Raw genomic sequence first — 16,405 nt, forward strand, 5'->3', positions numbered from 1 at the left:
CCTGAAATTTGGACCTAAGGAGTTTTTTCCCTTCCCTTCCCTTCCCTTCCCTTCCCTCCCCTTCCCTCCCCTTCCCTTCCCTTCCCTTCCCTTCCCTTCCCTTCCCTTCCCTTCCCTTCCCTTCCCTTCCCTTCCCTTCCCCTCCCTTCCCTTCCCTTCCCTTCCCTTTTCCTCTCCCCTCCTCTCTGCTCCCCTCCCCTCCATCCCCTCCCTCCCTCTCCCTCTCTCTCTCTCTCTCTCTCTCTTTCATAAGAAAACAATTCCATTTTATTTATCTACTCTTCAGTAAGTTCCGATCCTTGAGGGGTACAGCATGACACTGATTCTGCGTGCAGTGGCCTGAGCAGGAAGGTTGCTTGGGAATTGAGCAGGAACCAGCCATGGTTTCCGGTTTCCATGAGCACGACTTCCTTTCCCCAGATGACGCTGGTTTTGTTCACTCTGCCACCAGGAGTCAGTGTTGTTCTTTGCTTTGTGCACAGAAGCCCATCTCTTGCCCAGATGGAACTCAGTTTCATCTCAAGCACAAACACCTTCAATTTTAAGAAGCACCGTGTGCTCCCTCTGGTTCCCTCTGGTTCCAGAGACCCCGCTTATAGACGGCAAAAATGGCCTCGGACCACAGCCTTCCAGACAGATGGGTTTGTCGTTATAGGGTCCTGTTCCCAGAAGGCTCCACAGGCTCCAAGATAGTGGAAGGAGCCTGAAGACTTTTTTTGATAGGCAGTGGGACACTTCTGAAGGTTTGTGAGTTGGTATTCAGAGATGACTGGAGCTATTTATTTAATATGACAACTCTACGCCAAAATGAGGACAGACTAGAGGCAAAGAGGCCATAGAGGAAGCTACCACAATGAACTCATAACAAAGGCAAGGACTAGGAAGGATGGGGACAGGAAGGCTGCAGGCGGATGTCCATGCCACTGCAGAGGGACAAGATACAGGAAGTATATAGAGTCCAGTCATCTGCGCTGAGTAGTTAGACTTAGCAAAAATAAGGAATGGATCCGAGTAGAAGAATTTCTGTTTTGGAAATATTTGTGATACTGGTAGACTCTATATTGCGTATATTTGGAAATGCAAAATGAGTTTAGTATGCAAGTAGAGATGTTGAATGTCCCCTAGTTACAGGTGATTTTTGAAGCAATAGTAATAGATGAAATTACGAACATAAAGTATACAGGTGGAGGAGATATTTAGGAAAAGGAAGAAACACAGATGGAGAATTCAGAAAAAAACAATGTAACTATTCATTCTTGTGGATATCCACGGTAGAGATATTCAAGAGGGAGGCTTGATCAGCAATGCAAAAAAACTGCAAAAAGGTCATGGAGGCTGAGAATGAGAACAGACCATGGTACATAAAAATTGGGTCTTCAAGCCCTGGCTGGCGTAGCTCAGTGGATTGAGCTCGGGCTGGGAACCAGAGTGTCCCAGGTTCAATTCCCAGCCAGGGTACATTCCTGGGTTGCAGGCCATAACCCCCAGCAACCGAACATTGATGCCTCTCTCTCTCTCTCTCTCTCTCTCTCTCTCTCTTTCTCTCTCTCTCTCTCTCTCTCTCTCTCTCCCCCCTCCCTAAAAATAAATAAATAAAATCTTTAAAAAAAAAACACTGTTTAAAAAAAAATTGGGTCTTCAGTGGGACCTCCAAGGATGAAACTAGTAGAATGCCCAAGATGGAGGCCAGCTTGCAAATGGTTGTATGGGTGTTGTGGGTAGGTAAAATAAGTAAATAAATAAAGACAGCAAGACAGAATGCACCTTACAAACATGCAACCATCCAGGAATGGTAAGATCAGTAACAGGATCATACCAAGTTTGGAGAATTTTGTTTGTGTTTTTAGTCACGGCAAGACTAAAGAATGTTTCTTTGGAGTCTGAGCAGAGAACAGATGGAAGCTGTCAGATAAACAGGAGATAAGTGGTAAACAGAACAACGTCCTAAGAGGTTGGAAAGATTGGGACTGAGAATGTAGTTAATCTCGTGGGACCTCCGTGGGAGCTACTGCCGGTCAGCTGGGAAGTCAGTGGAAAACCCATCTGTTTCCGGGTGGAGGAACAGATGATGGGTGATGCCGATTTTTCTTTCAGTTTATCTGTATTTTCTAGTTTTTTTAGAATAAACATGAGTTATTTGAACATCAATTTTGCTTTAAGAAAAAGAACCTAAGATAGATGCCTCCTCTGCCCAGAGGTACTAAAAGTAATAAATGGGGCCTTTTCCTGCCTTCACAGCTTTGGCCACGGCCATCTTGGCACACTTCCCCCAGCGGGATAGCAAGCAACCTTTCCCTTCACTGAGGTCAGAAAATTCAGGCATCTTTTGGGGATGCTGGAACACAGGATGGCCTTAAGGAAAGATAGGTAGACCATATAAATGCTAAAAGTGCTCTATCTGGTGGGTGACTGGGAAGAAAGAGTAATAAAATGTAAGAGGGAAAAAAATTGCCTGTGTATTGCTTCCAAAGCTGTGGTCTCAATCAATGTAGCAATGGAGTCTCTTCATACATTGCTAATGTTCATGAATTACTTATTAAGTATACTAACTTAAGGACTCACTTTTACTAAGTGCCTTGAACCTTTGCATCACTTCTGTGCTTTAAGTCTTGGGCACCACAGTTCGATGCAAACAGTGCTTATATGAGTGCTAAATTGATACAGATTTCTCCTCTTAAAAGTATGAAACAAATCACTAAGTTCTATTTTATGAATATTTATTAAAATGTATAACTTCACCCCAGCTGGTGTGGCTCAGTGGATGGAGTGCTGGCCTGTGAACCGGAGGGTCGCTGGTTCGGTTCTTGGTCAGGGCACGTGCCTGGGTTTTGGGCCAGGTCCCCAGTTCAGGGTGCATGAGAGGCAACCACACATTGATGTTTCTATCACTTCCTTCCCTTCTCTCTAGAAATAAAGAAAACCTTTTAAAAAAATGTATAACTTCAAATACATAGCCTTTTCGGTGTTGCGCAAGTAAAAACATATATGTGATTTAAGTGTTTTCATTTGTAAATGTATTATTAACTGTACCTAATGTTACTTGACTGGTGTCTTTATTTATTTAAAAAGATTTTATTTATTTATTTTTAGAGAGAAGGGAAGGGAAGGAGAAAGAGAGGAAGAGAAACATCAATGTGTGGTTGCCTCTTGTGCACCGCTACTGGGGACCTGGCCCGCAACCCAGGCATGTGCCCTGACTGGGAATCAAGCCTGCAACCCATTTGTTCACAAGCTGGCATTCAATCCACTGAGCTACACCAGCCAAGGTTGACTGGTGTCTTAAAAAATTTAGATATCCGTTAATCCCATCTTCCTTGAATGGATCTTCTATGCATCAAGGAGGCTGAGAATGTATTTGGTTGAGAAGAGATAGAATGCCTTGGGCTAATGCTTATTCAGAACAATGGTATCTGGGAAAATGTTGATGGGAAAAAAATTGCCCTTGGTTTCTGTTTGCTCCACAAGACAGAGGCAGCAGATGGGGTCTGTTGACATAGTGCTGACTGGAAGTAGCTTCCGCTGGGGTCCCTCTGCCGGCCCTGGGACTGAATGCTGCCCCTTCTCTCTCCCGTCTGCCAGACTGTCACAGAACATAGCAGCAGGGTCTGTTGCGAGGCAAGCCTGAGCTCAGGCAGGACAGCTTGTGGAAAGCCAAGGTGACAGTCCCAGCCAACTTGGTTGAAAACTGTTTCCCTGTGACCCTTACTGGTATCAGTTTGGGCTGCTTATCTGCCTGGCACAAGTCAGAACTACTCACATCCACATGTCAGACTTGTTGCAGAGTCCGAAGCGTATGCTGATAAAGCTGGCACAAAATAAATTCAGTTCTTCCATGACAGCCATGTTACAATCTCCCAGCACTGTTAGAATACCCAGTCCTGGCCCTAGCTGGGTAGCTCACTTGGTTAGAACAATGCCCCAATCAATAAACCAAGGTTGTGGGTTCAATCCTGAGTCGGGGCACATACAGGAATCAACCAATGACTGCATAAATAAGTGGAACAACAAATTGATTTTTCTCCCCTTCTCTGTCTCACTAAAATCAATCAGTCCATCAATGGATCAATAAAAAGGATACCCAGTGCTGCCAAGATGGGAAAGCTAGACCTCGAGCAGCCTTCCTCTCTATGCCACTCCTGTCCCCGTAGCCCGGCTACACTTTCCCGCACTCTGCACTTGGCCTTTTCTTGGCAGAAGATAGTGGCGTTTCTGTTTGTGACCGTGCTCTTCTAGACTGATCTTTAAAATGTGATTCCGAAAGGAGTATGTGATGTTTGTTAGCTTTTGGAACTTTTCCAAAACTTTAATATAATGACTTTTGTTGTACTACATTAAATGTCAGTTTAAATGATTTGTATTATTAATGTTTCACCACTTTTAATAATAAAATTGTCATACTGTTTATTCTTTCCCTAATTATAGGTATGGAACAGGCTGCTTCTTACTATGTAATACAGGCCGTAAGGTATGTTTTTCAAAATAAAAGATTGGTGAAAGTCTTCTTTAACTTCATATAAATAGTGCACCCAATGATGAATGCCACTAAATTTGAAGAGTTCTAATAAGAACCATTCGAGGGTCTTTGAATTTTATATATGTTTTTATTCTTTACAATTTTAAAAGAGATATTTATTTATTTATTTTTAGAGAGGGGGAAGGGAGGAAGAAAGAGAGGGAGAGAAACATGGACCAGTTGGGCACATGCCCCAACCGGGAGCTGGTTCGAAACCCAGGCATGTGCCCTGAGGGTTTGCAAGAGAAAGCCCAACCCACTGAGCCACACCAGTCAGGGCATGAATTTTATATATATGTTTTTAATTGTGTTAGTGGGATTTGTACACTAGGACCTTGTACCCTGTTAGATTTTTTTGGACCTTGTTAGATTCTTAATAGAAATCTAATTTAGAACAAAGGATAAACTTTTTATGTCGTTTAGCTGTATTATTCCTAATACTGTTCATTTTCCTAAGAGTTATTTTTGGAATTGTTATGTTTATTAAATTATTTTATGCCTAGGTTATTTTAGCTTTTAAAAAAAGCTGTCTTTTTATTTTCCTAAATACTTGTTCTCTTTCTTATAGTGCGTATTTTCTGAACATGGCCTTCTGACCACAGTGGCTTACAAACTTGGCAGAGACAAACCCGTATACTATGCACTGGAAGTAAGTACTTTTCAGTTAATATGGATAATACGACAAACATTCAAAGTTAAGAAAATGACAGTGTTTCCTAATGCCTTTTCTGGTAAATTTAAATACATAGGACTAAAAACCCTCAGTTTTCTTCTTGACATTTGGTTGAGTGGAAGGAACACGGGACTAAGCTCTGGGGCTCACGACTCCCAGGTCACCTTGAGTATATCGGTTCCTTAGTTCTTTTACCAATTAATAGTGGGACCTTAACGATTTTGCTATCACTTAGCTGCGTAAGAGTAAGAGTTTTGTGTCAGTTTATGTCTCAGTGTAAGAGTTTTCTATTTCTAAAGTTTAAGGAGGCATCGATTCACTCTAATTGCTTTGCACGTGAACATGCTGTTTTGACAACCACAGTGCGCCAGTGTTCCGAAGAGAAACCCTGGGCACAAAAAGGCAGAGCAGCTCTCTTCGTGTGTCTCTCTGTAAAAGTAGTTTGTGTCACATTTTAATGTGGAAAATGAAATGAGAAGATTTACACCGTTTTTCACTGAAAGCATTTCTTTCAAAGTATGTCTGTCAATTCTAGTAAGAATATGTCGGCCTATACGGCATGGTAAGAAGGGATTAAAAACATAAGAAACATTTACTTCCAAAGTCAAAGAAGTGGTATAGTATTCTGCTTCTTTTAGGTACATTTCTTTTTTTTTTAAGATCTTATTTATGTATTTTTAGAGAGGGGGGAAGGGTGGGAGAAAGAGAGGGAGTGAAAATCAATATGTGGTTGCCTTTCATGCACCCCCTACTGGGGACCTGGCCCACAACCCAGGCATGTGCCCAGACTGGGAACCGAACCAGCAACACTCTGGTTTGCAGGCTGGCACTCAGTCCACTGAGCCACACCAGCCAGGGCTCAGGTACATTTCTTAAAAGCATTTCTTTACAATCAATTTTAAATGGCTCCCTTGTAATATACAAATACAGTATATGATCTAAAAACATACTGAATCTTGTTTCCTCAAGTAGCTAATAATAATTTGCTTAAAAGTGTTTTGACTTGTTTTTAGTTAAAACATTTGATTAGCTGTTAAGCCTAGAACATGAGGAATTTTAGTTTATTTCTGTTTTTTAGTTGCCATCTCCCTATGTAAGCACTGTAACTTGGGCCCCAATCCCTTTTTTGTGGGTGATAGAAACATTTGTGAAAACTCTTGGACTGTGTATTAAAGGTATCCTAATACTTCTTAGAACTTAAACTCCTACCAGCCTTCTCTCTGTTTTCCCCCATGGAAAGTACTTAGTACAGCACAAGGCGCACCGGATACATGGCATTGAACATGTTCTTTTTTTTCTTATATGGGAGAAAACTAGCCCTTTAGAATTTTAGATTCCTTAGGCTTGAAAGGGACCTGAGGACTACAGGTTACCTGGCCTTAACGTCCCTCCCAGTATGGAAAGCCTTCTCCTCTATCCTCTGTCCATATCCTTCTAACTTCTGTTTGCAGATAATGCCAAAATTGCTTCTTACTAACCATCGGACCTAGATCGGCTGTCATTCAAATACTAGGAGGCTGCTACCAGTTTGTCTGGGTCTTCCTACTCCAGAATAAACTTCCCGGTGCCCTGATATCACATGGTTTCTAAATGCTTTTTAGTTCTGGGCTGCCTTTGTTGAATGCATTCCAATTTGCCAGGGACTTCCACAGCAGAGTAGAATATTCCCCGTGCAACCTGACCTATACTCGCTAGAGTGATTTGGGCATCTCTGATCATGAATACTGCTTCGGCTGTTCTAGCCTGAGAGTTCATGAATTGAGTCTGATGACCTCATCAGAGCCGTGGTTCCAGGAGTGCATGTTAAGGTATCCAGCGCTTTTCCAAATGAATAATGTTAAGAGCAGTCGGCTTCATTCTGTGTTTGCATAGATCTTTTGCTAAATTCAGGCCTTTGTTTCTTCCTGGTAAATTTCATGATAGTGATTTCAGCCTGTACTGAAACAGACTGAATTCTTTTTCACTCTATTCTGTTACTTTTTTCAGTTTTGTCTCATCTTGGAGACTGAGCAATCATGTGCTTTCTTTCTTTTTTTTTTAACTTTTTTTTATTGTTGTTCAAGTATAGTTTTCTGCCTTTCCCACCCCCCCACCCCTCCTTTCTGATTTTGTTTCAAATCATGTAGTTTTGCTCAGATTCATAACATTGTAAAGCTGAGAAGGACAATAGATGAGATGCCCACAGGCTTTCCTACACCCTGCTCTGCCCTTGCTTTACATACAAGGAATCTGAGCATAGACAAGTGAAACTGGAGTCACTTGGCCGAAGTAACTTTTGACAGTTAGTGTGTAGGCCGATCCAGGAGGCAAATCTCCAGGCTGCTAGGCTTCAAAGTCTAGACGCCTAGGCCATCCCACTGTGCCTTCTCCTTCCTTATAAGTCTGAATATTCAGCACTACAGTCTCCCAAGTCCAGTGTTCTTTTTACTGCATCTCATATATGTCACTTCTTTAGTCTGGTAACCTAGCAAGTCATCCATACCACACACACACACACACACACACACACACACACACACAAATGATGGTATGCAATTTTCCCCCATATTTTCTAATTTTTAAAATTTATTAACAAATACTTTTAAAAATTTTAAACCAAATAAAGAAAGACAGCAGGGATTAAGCTAGATTGGTAAGATTTTTCTCAGTAAGTTCATGCTAATTGCACTTGGTCCTGCTGCTTCCTTTTTTCTCGAAGGGCTTATAAGGGATATGTTTAATATTCATTTCTTTAATCGGACAGATTAGTGTCGGGCTTGGCAATTTGAGGTATGGACATTTTACTTTCTGCCCTTTTAAAAAACTGAAAGTGTAGCTGTCCATCTTAGTTTTGAGTCTTTTTGTTCTCCCTCTTGCTGATTTGGAAGCAACAGAATGCATTTCTGACTTTTTTTGTTGTTGTCGTTTTGGGTTTTTCATTTGTAGTGCTTTTAAGCTTTTAAGGTTTTATTTAATTACATATTTTCCTAAGAGAGTTTACAGATGTTTAGTATTTTTAACCCCCTGTCCATGATGGGAACCTCGAATGCTTTACCCCCACCACCCCCACGAGCAATCATGTTATTGCATTTAGTTTTCATTTCCCTTTTTTCTTAAACATGTAATAGTTAGTACTATTTTCTTTTCCGGTCCACAGCAAATCTACTTTACCGAAGTTCAGGGTGGGAAAACAATCTTAGATTAATAACCTTTCCTACATCCCCTCTGGCTGATTTTGATGCTGACGAGATCTCTGCTACTCTGGTGTAACTGGTATCTTTGTAGATAATCTGGTTTATTGTCTGAGACTTAATATTATCTCCTTATCCGCATTCTCTAGTTTTACTGGAATGTTTGGGCTTATTTTTACATATCCTGTTAAGTGCTTGGATATAAGTCTGTCTTCAGTTCTGGAAAATTCTCATCAATTATCTCTTCAAATATTGCTTCTCTACCATCATTGCCATTCTCTTCTGAAATTGCTATTGTATGTAAATTGGAACCTTTTGCCCCACCCTCCCTATCTCTTAACTGCCCTTTTGTATTGTTAAAGTCTCTTTGTTTCTCTGTGCTACATTCCTGGGGAGTTTCTGATGATCTATGTTACATTTCCAAATTCTGTCTTTAAAACAAATTACACAGAACCAACCTTTTTTTTATTATGAAATATAAGACACATACAGAAAAATGCATGAAACACCATGTACAGCTTTATCAATTATCCTAAAGAGAAGACCCTGGTAACCTCACCCAGGTCAGGAAACAACACGGCCAACACCCAGGAACCCCCTCTGTGCCCCTCCCATCACAGCCGCCTCCCTCCCCCAAAAGACCAGCACTGCCCTGACCGTTCTTATAATCACTTCCTTACCTTCTGTAAAAATTTAAGTCATTTCTTATTTGTCAATTACAGTGTACATACAATATTATTAGTTTCAAATGTACACCCAGTGATTTGACATTATATAACTTACTAAGTGATTCATACCCATCTGACACCATACGTAGTTACTAGACTATTTCCTTACTTTTCTTTATAGTGCTAACACTGAAATGTGCAAGTCTAAGCTGTAGAGATTAGTTTTGCATGTTTTTCTTGTGAAGATTTTATTTATTTATTTTTAGAGAAAGGGGAAGGGAGGGAGAAAGAGGGAAAGAAACATCAATGTGTGCTTGCCTCTCATGCGCCCCCTGCTGGGGACCTGGCCCACAACCCAGGCTTGTGGCCTGGCTGGGAATAGAACTGGTGACCCTTTGGTTCACAGCCCGTGCTCAATCCAGTGAGATACACCAGCCAGGGCAGGTTTGCATGTTTTCAATACACTGTATATTTAAATGTAAGAGAAAGAGAAGTGAGAGAGACTGGGTCAATATAGTATGTATTCTTCGATCTGGCTTTTTTTACTCAACATTTTTTTTGTAAGATTCATCCATGTTATTAAATATAGCTATTGTTCCATTTTTTTCATTGCTATATAAAAATACCACCAGCCGTGTATGGTAACACTAATTTATTTATCATCTCTATCCTACAGTTTACCCCATATATTACATTTTTAAATTTCACTCAGTAATTTCATTTCTAGGATTTTTAAAAAAGATTTTATTTATTTTTAGAGAGCAGGGAAGGGAGGGAGAAAGAGAGGGGGAGAAACATCCATCAGTTGCCTCCTGCACATGCCCCAACCTGGGACCTGGCCCACAACCCAGGCATGTGCCCTGACCAGGAATTGAACCAGCAGCCTTTTGGGTTGCAAGCTGGCTCTCAACCCACAAAGCCACACCAGCCAGGGTGATTTCCAGGATTTTTAATTGGTTCTTTTGCATATCTACCTGAGTTTGTTTTATTTCTCTTTTCTTTTGATTCCTAATTTCATGATTTTTTAATGGAAGTCATACCTTAATTCATCCCTTAGATTACTTTTAGCACATACTTATTTTAAAGTCTTTGTCATCGATTCCCAGCCAGGGCACATACCTGGGTTGCAGGCCACGGCCCCCAGCAACCGCACATTGATGTTTCTCTCTCTCTCTCTCTTTCTCCCTCCCTTCCCTCTCTAAAAGTAAATAAATAAAATCTTTAAAAAAAATAAAGTCTTTGTCAGACTGGAGTGAATTCTGTTCCAACTATTAACTTTTGTTGGCTGATGTCTTCATAGGTTTCTTGTATTTTGTAACTTTCACTTCCTGTCTCTTCTTCCACTGAACTATACAGCCTTAGCAAGTAGACAGTTACTTGTTTGCAAGCATTCCTACAGTGGTAAGAGAGCGCCACCTAGCTCCTGGCTTCGAGCAGTGAATCTGATTCTGTTCCTTGTCTTACACAAAACATTTTGGATCCCTTCCCTCCAGAGGAGCCAGTTTCCCCCACCACCACTCCTACTCCCTGACACGTATACAGAAATTAATCAGATCCCATCATGCTTGCCCTAGCCTGGTAGCTCAGTTGGTTATAGCATTGTCCTGATACACCAAGGTTGAGAGTTCTATTCCCAGTCATGGCACATACAAGAATCAACCAATGAATGCATAAATGAGTAGAACAACAAATCTTTCCCTCCCTCCCTCCCTCCCTCTCTCTCTCCTTCCCCTCCCTCCCTTCCTTTCTCTCTAACAATCAATCAATAAGTACATTTTTAAAAAATAAAATGAACCCTTCATGCTGTGTCTTCAAGTCCTGCCTGGTCATGCATTTCTATTTCTGTCCACGTCAACACTATTCTGTATGTGAGTCAGCATGTGTTGTTTTGGTTTTCTCTTTTTACATTTTGTCTGTAATCCTCTGTGTTTAGAATAGAGGGGATTTTTAAAGTGCAAACTCACCATCTCTGTTGCTGTGAACACCTTTTTTTTTTTTTTTTTCATCACCAAGAGAATTCTTTTATTCTCTCCCTGCGCCCGGCATGTGATTCATCTAGGCCTGACACGGTAACATCTCCAGGTTCCTGTTTTCGTTCTCAGTAAAAAGGAATTGGGTCGTATAATTCTTTACTTGTTCTAAGATTTTAAACTCATATTTAACTGCTTAAATTTGTCCCACTCTTTCTAGTTGCACGTTTTTTCTCAGTGATGGGAGAGACTGAAGCAGGAGGGTGACTGGGTTGTTCTGCTTTCCCTCTGATGCCTATTAACAGTGCACCATCTTCCTGACGCCGTGTTTCTCCCTTTCCTCGTTCGTCCGTTTCTACATATGATCTCACTGAACAGAATCCTTTTGGGGCTTTTAATAGGATTATGAACTTGAGCTTATTTAAGACTTGGGACTTCTCTGTTCTGTATTCTGTCACTAATATATAAATACCCTGAGGCCAGGGTACATGTCTGTGTTTTTCACCACTCCATCCCAGCCAGCTGGCATTTGGTAGGCAGTCAATCAGTATTGTTTACATACTAAATCCTGTATTATGCCATTTATGTCTACTTAAATACGAGCTTCAAAGAGAGTTCCCTGGATCTCCCCCGCTCCTTGGTTTCTTTAAATGTCCTTTCTCCCAATCTCTTCTTTTGTATGATTTATAATTACAGTGTCAAGATGTTGTGTTTAATTTTCCAGGCCTCTCGAGCCAGCAATTCAATTTTAGGTATAAGCTAATGCGTTACTTAGTTATTGTTGTGTAGCAATATTACCACAGATACAAATGGCTTCAAACGATACCCGTTTCTTTTGTCATCTCTCAGTTTCCATGGGTCAGGGGCCTAGGCACTGTTTAGCGGGGTCCTCTGCTCAGGCTGCAGCCGAGGTGTTGGCTGCAGCTGCAATATCATATGCAACTCCATCCTCTTCCAGGCTCACTCAGGTTATTGGCCGAATTCAGTCCTGTGCGGTTGTAGGACTGAGGAGTTCGGTTCCTTGCTAGCTGTCAGCCATCGGCCGCCCTCTGTTCCTAGAGGCCTCCTGCAGTCAGTGCCTTTCCACCTGAAGACTGCTAACGTGATATTCTGATGCTACGTAATCACGTACCTCCCGTCACCTTTGACATGTGATATTAGTTAAAAGCACTTCATAGGCCCCGCCCTGTTCGAGGGCAGGGGATCATGCAAGGGCATGGCCACCAGGAGGCAGGGATCCTGCGGGCCACCTTAGTTAAGAACCTGTCTGCCACAGCCAGTGAGCATTGTTTATGGGCTTCTGCGATGTACTTTCTTGGAAAGTATACCATATGTTGCTGTGTATAATGCGCACCTTTTTGCTTACATTCTTGAGGGAAAAGAAAGATGCGCATTGTACATGGGCACACGAATCCTGTGTATAATGCGCACAAAATGTGGGTGCACATTATGGCAAAAATACGGTACTTTCTGAGCAATCAATACTGTTCATTTTAATGCCCTAATTTGTTGCTGAAGCATTAGTGATATAGATTACATTTGAAAAATAATGCTCCCCCATTGAACTGTGCTCTATTTCTGTTTTCAACATGATTAAAAATGCTACAGAGTTAGATTTTACATTTGTAATCTATTTTATTGTTGTTCAAGTACAGTTGTCTGCCACCACTCCCCGACCACCTCCTTCCCCTGATCCCACCCCCCCTTGGTTTTGTCCATGTGTCCTTTATAGTTGTTCCTGAAAACCCTTTCCCCCTTTCCCCCATTACCCCTCCCACCTCCCCTCTGGTTACTGTCAGTTTGTTCTTAATTTCAATGTCTCTGGTTCTATTTTGCTTGCTTCTTTGTTTCGTTGATTAGGTTCGAAGTTAAAGGTGAGATCAGATGGTATTTGTCCCTCACCACCTGGCTTATTTCACTTAGCATAATGCTCTCCCATTCCATCCATGCTGTTAGAAAGGGTAGGAGCTCCTTTTTTCTTTCTGCTGCATAGTATTCCATTGTGTAAATGAACCACAGTTTTTTGATCCACTCATTTACTGATGGGCACTTAGGTTGCTTCCAGCACTTGGCTATTGTAAATTGTGCTGCTAGGAACATTGGGGTGCATAGGTTCTTTAGGATTGGTGTTTCAGGGTTCTTAGGTTATAATCCCGGCAGTTCCATTTTTAGTTTTCTGAGGAAATTCCATAGTGTTATCCTTTTAACCACCCCTTCCCCCTAAGATCACTCACCCCAACCCTAGGCAAACACTAATTTACTCTTCTTGCCTATGGATTTGCTCATTCTGGACATTTCATATAAATGGAATCATACAATATAAGGTCTTTTATGACTGGCTTCTTTCACTTCATATGTTTTCAGAGTTCACCCATGTTGTAGGAGGACTTAATTCCTTTTCATGCCCAAATAATATTCCATTGTGTGGGTACACTACGTTTTATTTATTTTCTAAAGATTTTATTTATATATTGATCTATATCTGTATCTATATCTTTGTTTGTTTAGGGGGGGAGAGGGAAACATTAATGTGCAAGAGAAACATTGGTCAGTTGTCTCTTGCACCTGCCCCTACCAGGACCTGGCCTGCAACCCAGGCATGTGCCCTGACCAGGAATGGGACCAGCGACCTTTTGGTTTGCAGGAATGACGCCCAACCTACTGAGCAACACCAATCAGGGCTATGTTATTTATCCATTCATCAGGCAGTGGAAACTCTTTTTTAAACACTTAAAAAATTAACGAAGCTAATATTTATATTCAGTAAGAACCTTTCTGTATGTTCTTATATTGGGCCTCGTAGCAGTTTGTTTAAATGTAGGTATTTCTATAGTCACAACCAATTTCTAAGTGAAAAACTGGTGGCTCGGAAAGCCTAATAATGTGTCTAATCTAAGATCAGAGCAAAGAAGAACCAGAAGTCAGACTCAAACCTGGTTCATCTGACTCCAAATCGTATCTTTTTTTCCTTATTGCCACAGCTGCCTCTGCCAACTCTTAGTGATTTTGTCACACAGAATAATTACTTCACAGGCATCTTCTTTGCTAACTTTTCTGTTGTTGTTCCCTGATGTAACATACTGTTAGATGTGGGAAATAGCCTTGAAAAGAGCTTGTAATGTGGCTTCTCCCGATGCCTTTGTGGATAAGATGGGAATGTATTCTAGGTGGTAATATACCTCAGCAGCTTAGCAACAGGTAATACAATTATACAATGCCCTGGCTGGAGTAGCTCAGTGAATTGAGTGCAGGCTGAGAACCAAAGTGTCGCAGGTTTGACTTCCAGTCAGGGTACATGCCTGGGTTGCAGGCCATGACCCCCAGCAACAGCACATTGATGTTTCTCTCTCTCTCTCCCTCTCTCTCTCTCTCCCTCCCTCCCTTCCCTCTCTAAAAATAAATAAATAAAATATTAAAATAAACAATTAATACAAGAAGCAAACTGCTCAACACATTGGTGTCCACCTGTGGGGGGACAGTTCCAAGAGTGTATTAGAGGGTTCTCTTTTCCCTGGCTCATGAAAAACTTCTGTAATGACCTAGACAAAACTATGTTTGCATCAGAAGACCTAGGCTATTATATCTGTGCAAGTCCCAAAGCTGATACTTTTGCATTTTATCCATCTGGTAGTGCCATACACAGAGCATTACGCCCAGTAAAACTTTTTATAGTGATAACATATATTTCTCTTGGATTCCTTTTTCCCCCCATAGGGTTCTGTAGCTATAGCCGGTGCTGTTATTCGCTGGCTAAGAGACAATCTTGGCATTATAAGGAGCTCGGATGAAATTGGTGAGTCTGTTCTAACAAAGGGTTAAAATCTAAGTAATGAAAACTTTTAATGTTTTACCTTTGCAATCTGTTAATACTTGTGCTTTTGCCCCCTGTGCGACATTAAATTATATGGATCCCTATAATGGGTTTGATTTATACATAAAAGACTATTTTGTGAAGATTTGTAAAATGAGTTGACATATTTAGTGGTGGTTATTAATAAACTGACAAGGTAGGGCATAAAAATTACCCAAGGGTAAAATTGAATACCAAAGATTGCCAGAACTGGCAGGCGAGTAGTCCCGTTAAATTTACCTGAGGAGAAAGAGCTGTAACTTTTAACTCTTAGATTAGAGGGAGCGCGAAAACTCCAGTACCTGTAATTGAAGTATTAATATGGGTGTTTTCCGTTTATGGCTCATCATTTTGAACTCGCCTACCCACTCTTTCCTCTAACTAGTTTAATTTTGTCTGAAGGTGAGATCATCATGAAACACCTTTCTGATTAGGGATGCACTGGGGGCCACGTCTTCATCTACAAATGGTGAAGATGAGCTCAAGCACCTTACCAAAACAAATCCAGTTCCTTTACTTTGGAGAAGCTGGGTTACATTTTAGTGGTGGTATTCAATGCGGGGCAATGTATTTGCTTTGCTCCTCACATGCTGCTATAATTAGGAACATTTTGCTGTATTAATGAATAGGAATCCAAAAGCCCTGTCCTGATTTTTTGAAATAGATGTGTTTATTGACTAAAGTAAGTAGAATATATTAGAGTGATTTTTGTTTCTGTTTCTCTCTCTCTCTCTTTTAATGTTAGAAAAACTTGCTAAAGAAGTAGGTACGTCTTATGGCTGCTATTTCGTCCCGGCGTTTTCAGGGTTATATGCACCTTACTGGGAGCCCAGTGCGAGAGGGTAAGAATTAAGCATAAGGTGTGCTTGGTGGATCTAATAACTTAGCAGTCAATAGTTTCCTGTCTATTTTCAAATAATTTTAAAGCATTGAGGAAACCTTTTCTATTTGGAGAATATAATTTTATAACCTTTCATCTCCAAGAAGTTATAAAGCATGTGACAATAAGCCCCCACCACATTCATATTCATGTTGGTGTTACTATCTTTTATCTTTAAGGCATCTGCAAGTTATGTATCAAAGGGACATCATTCTAGATAGATGCTGATTTGGTTTAATATTTTTGTCATCTATTCAGATGGATCATAAACTGTTTCCTATGAGGATGCAGGATTGTGGACCACAAAGACTTTCTAAATGACTTTATGTTTATGTCCAGTTTGAGTTGGGGGGGTATGCCTATTTTTTCCCTCTGCACATTTCTGTCTACCAAATTCAGCTTTTCTATATTCAGGACATTTCAGATTGATGACTCATTTCTTCTCACTCTGACCACTCTAACCTTAAAACTCTCTGTATTTTCAGAATCATCTGTGGGCTCACTCAGTTCACCAATAAATGCCATATTGCTTTTGCTGCATTAGAAGCGGTTTGCTTCCAAACTCGAGAGGTAATAAATGTGCACTTGTTTTTTTATACTTAATTGCTTTAATTATGCTTAAACAAATTACACATGAGTATCAGAAATTTACTAATACATTTAATTCATTAAATGCTTAAA

General features: G+C 40.8%; 1 protein-coding gene across 5 annotated transcripts in view; it reads left to right on the forward strand.

Moving 5' to 3' along the window:
* GK (glycerol kinase) overlaps window positions 1–16,405 on the forward strand; it is a 70,494-nt gene that overhangs the window by 44,908 nt on the left and 9,181 nt on the right. For all 5 annotated transcript variants that reach the window (XM_036016927.1, XM_036016928.1, XM_036016929.1 and 2 more), the window contains 5 exons: window positions 4,423–4,465; window positions 5,082–5,162; window positions 14,709–14,787; window positions 15,590–15,686; window positions 16,210–16,294. In XM_036016927.1, coding sequence (XP_035872820.1) covers window positions 4,423–4,465; window positions 5,082–5,162; window positions 14,709–14,787; window positions 15,590–15,686; window positions 16,210–16,294 — 385 coding nt within the window. The remainder of the gene's footprint in view (window positions 1–4,422; window positions 4,466–5,081; window positions 5,163–14,708; window positions 14,788–15,589; window positions 15,687–16,209; window positions 16,295–16,405) is intronic.

The sequence above is a fragment of the Phyllostomus discolor genome, chromosome X (assembly GCF_004126475.2).
Source record: "Phyllostomus discolor isolate MPI-MPIP mPhyDis1 chromosome X, mPhyDis1.pri.v3, whole genome shotgun sequence".
Classification (NCBI taxonomy): domain Eukaryota; kingdom Metazoa; phylum Chordata; class Mammalia; order Chiroptera; family Phyllostomidae; genus Phyllostomus; species Phyllostomus discolor.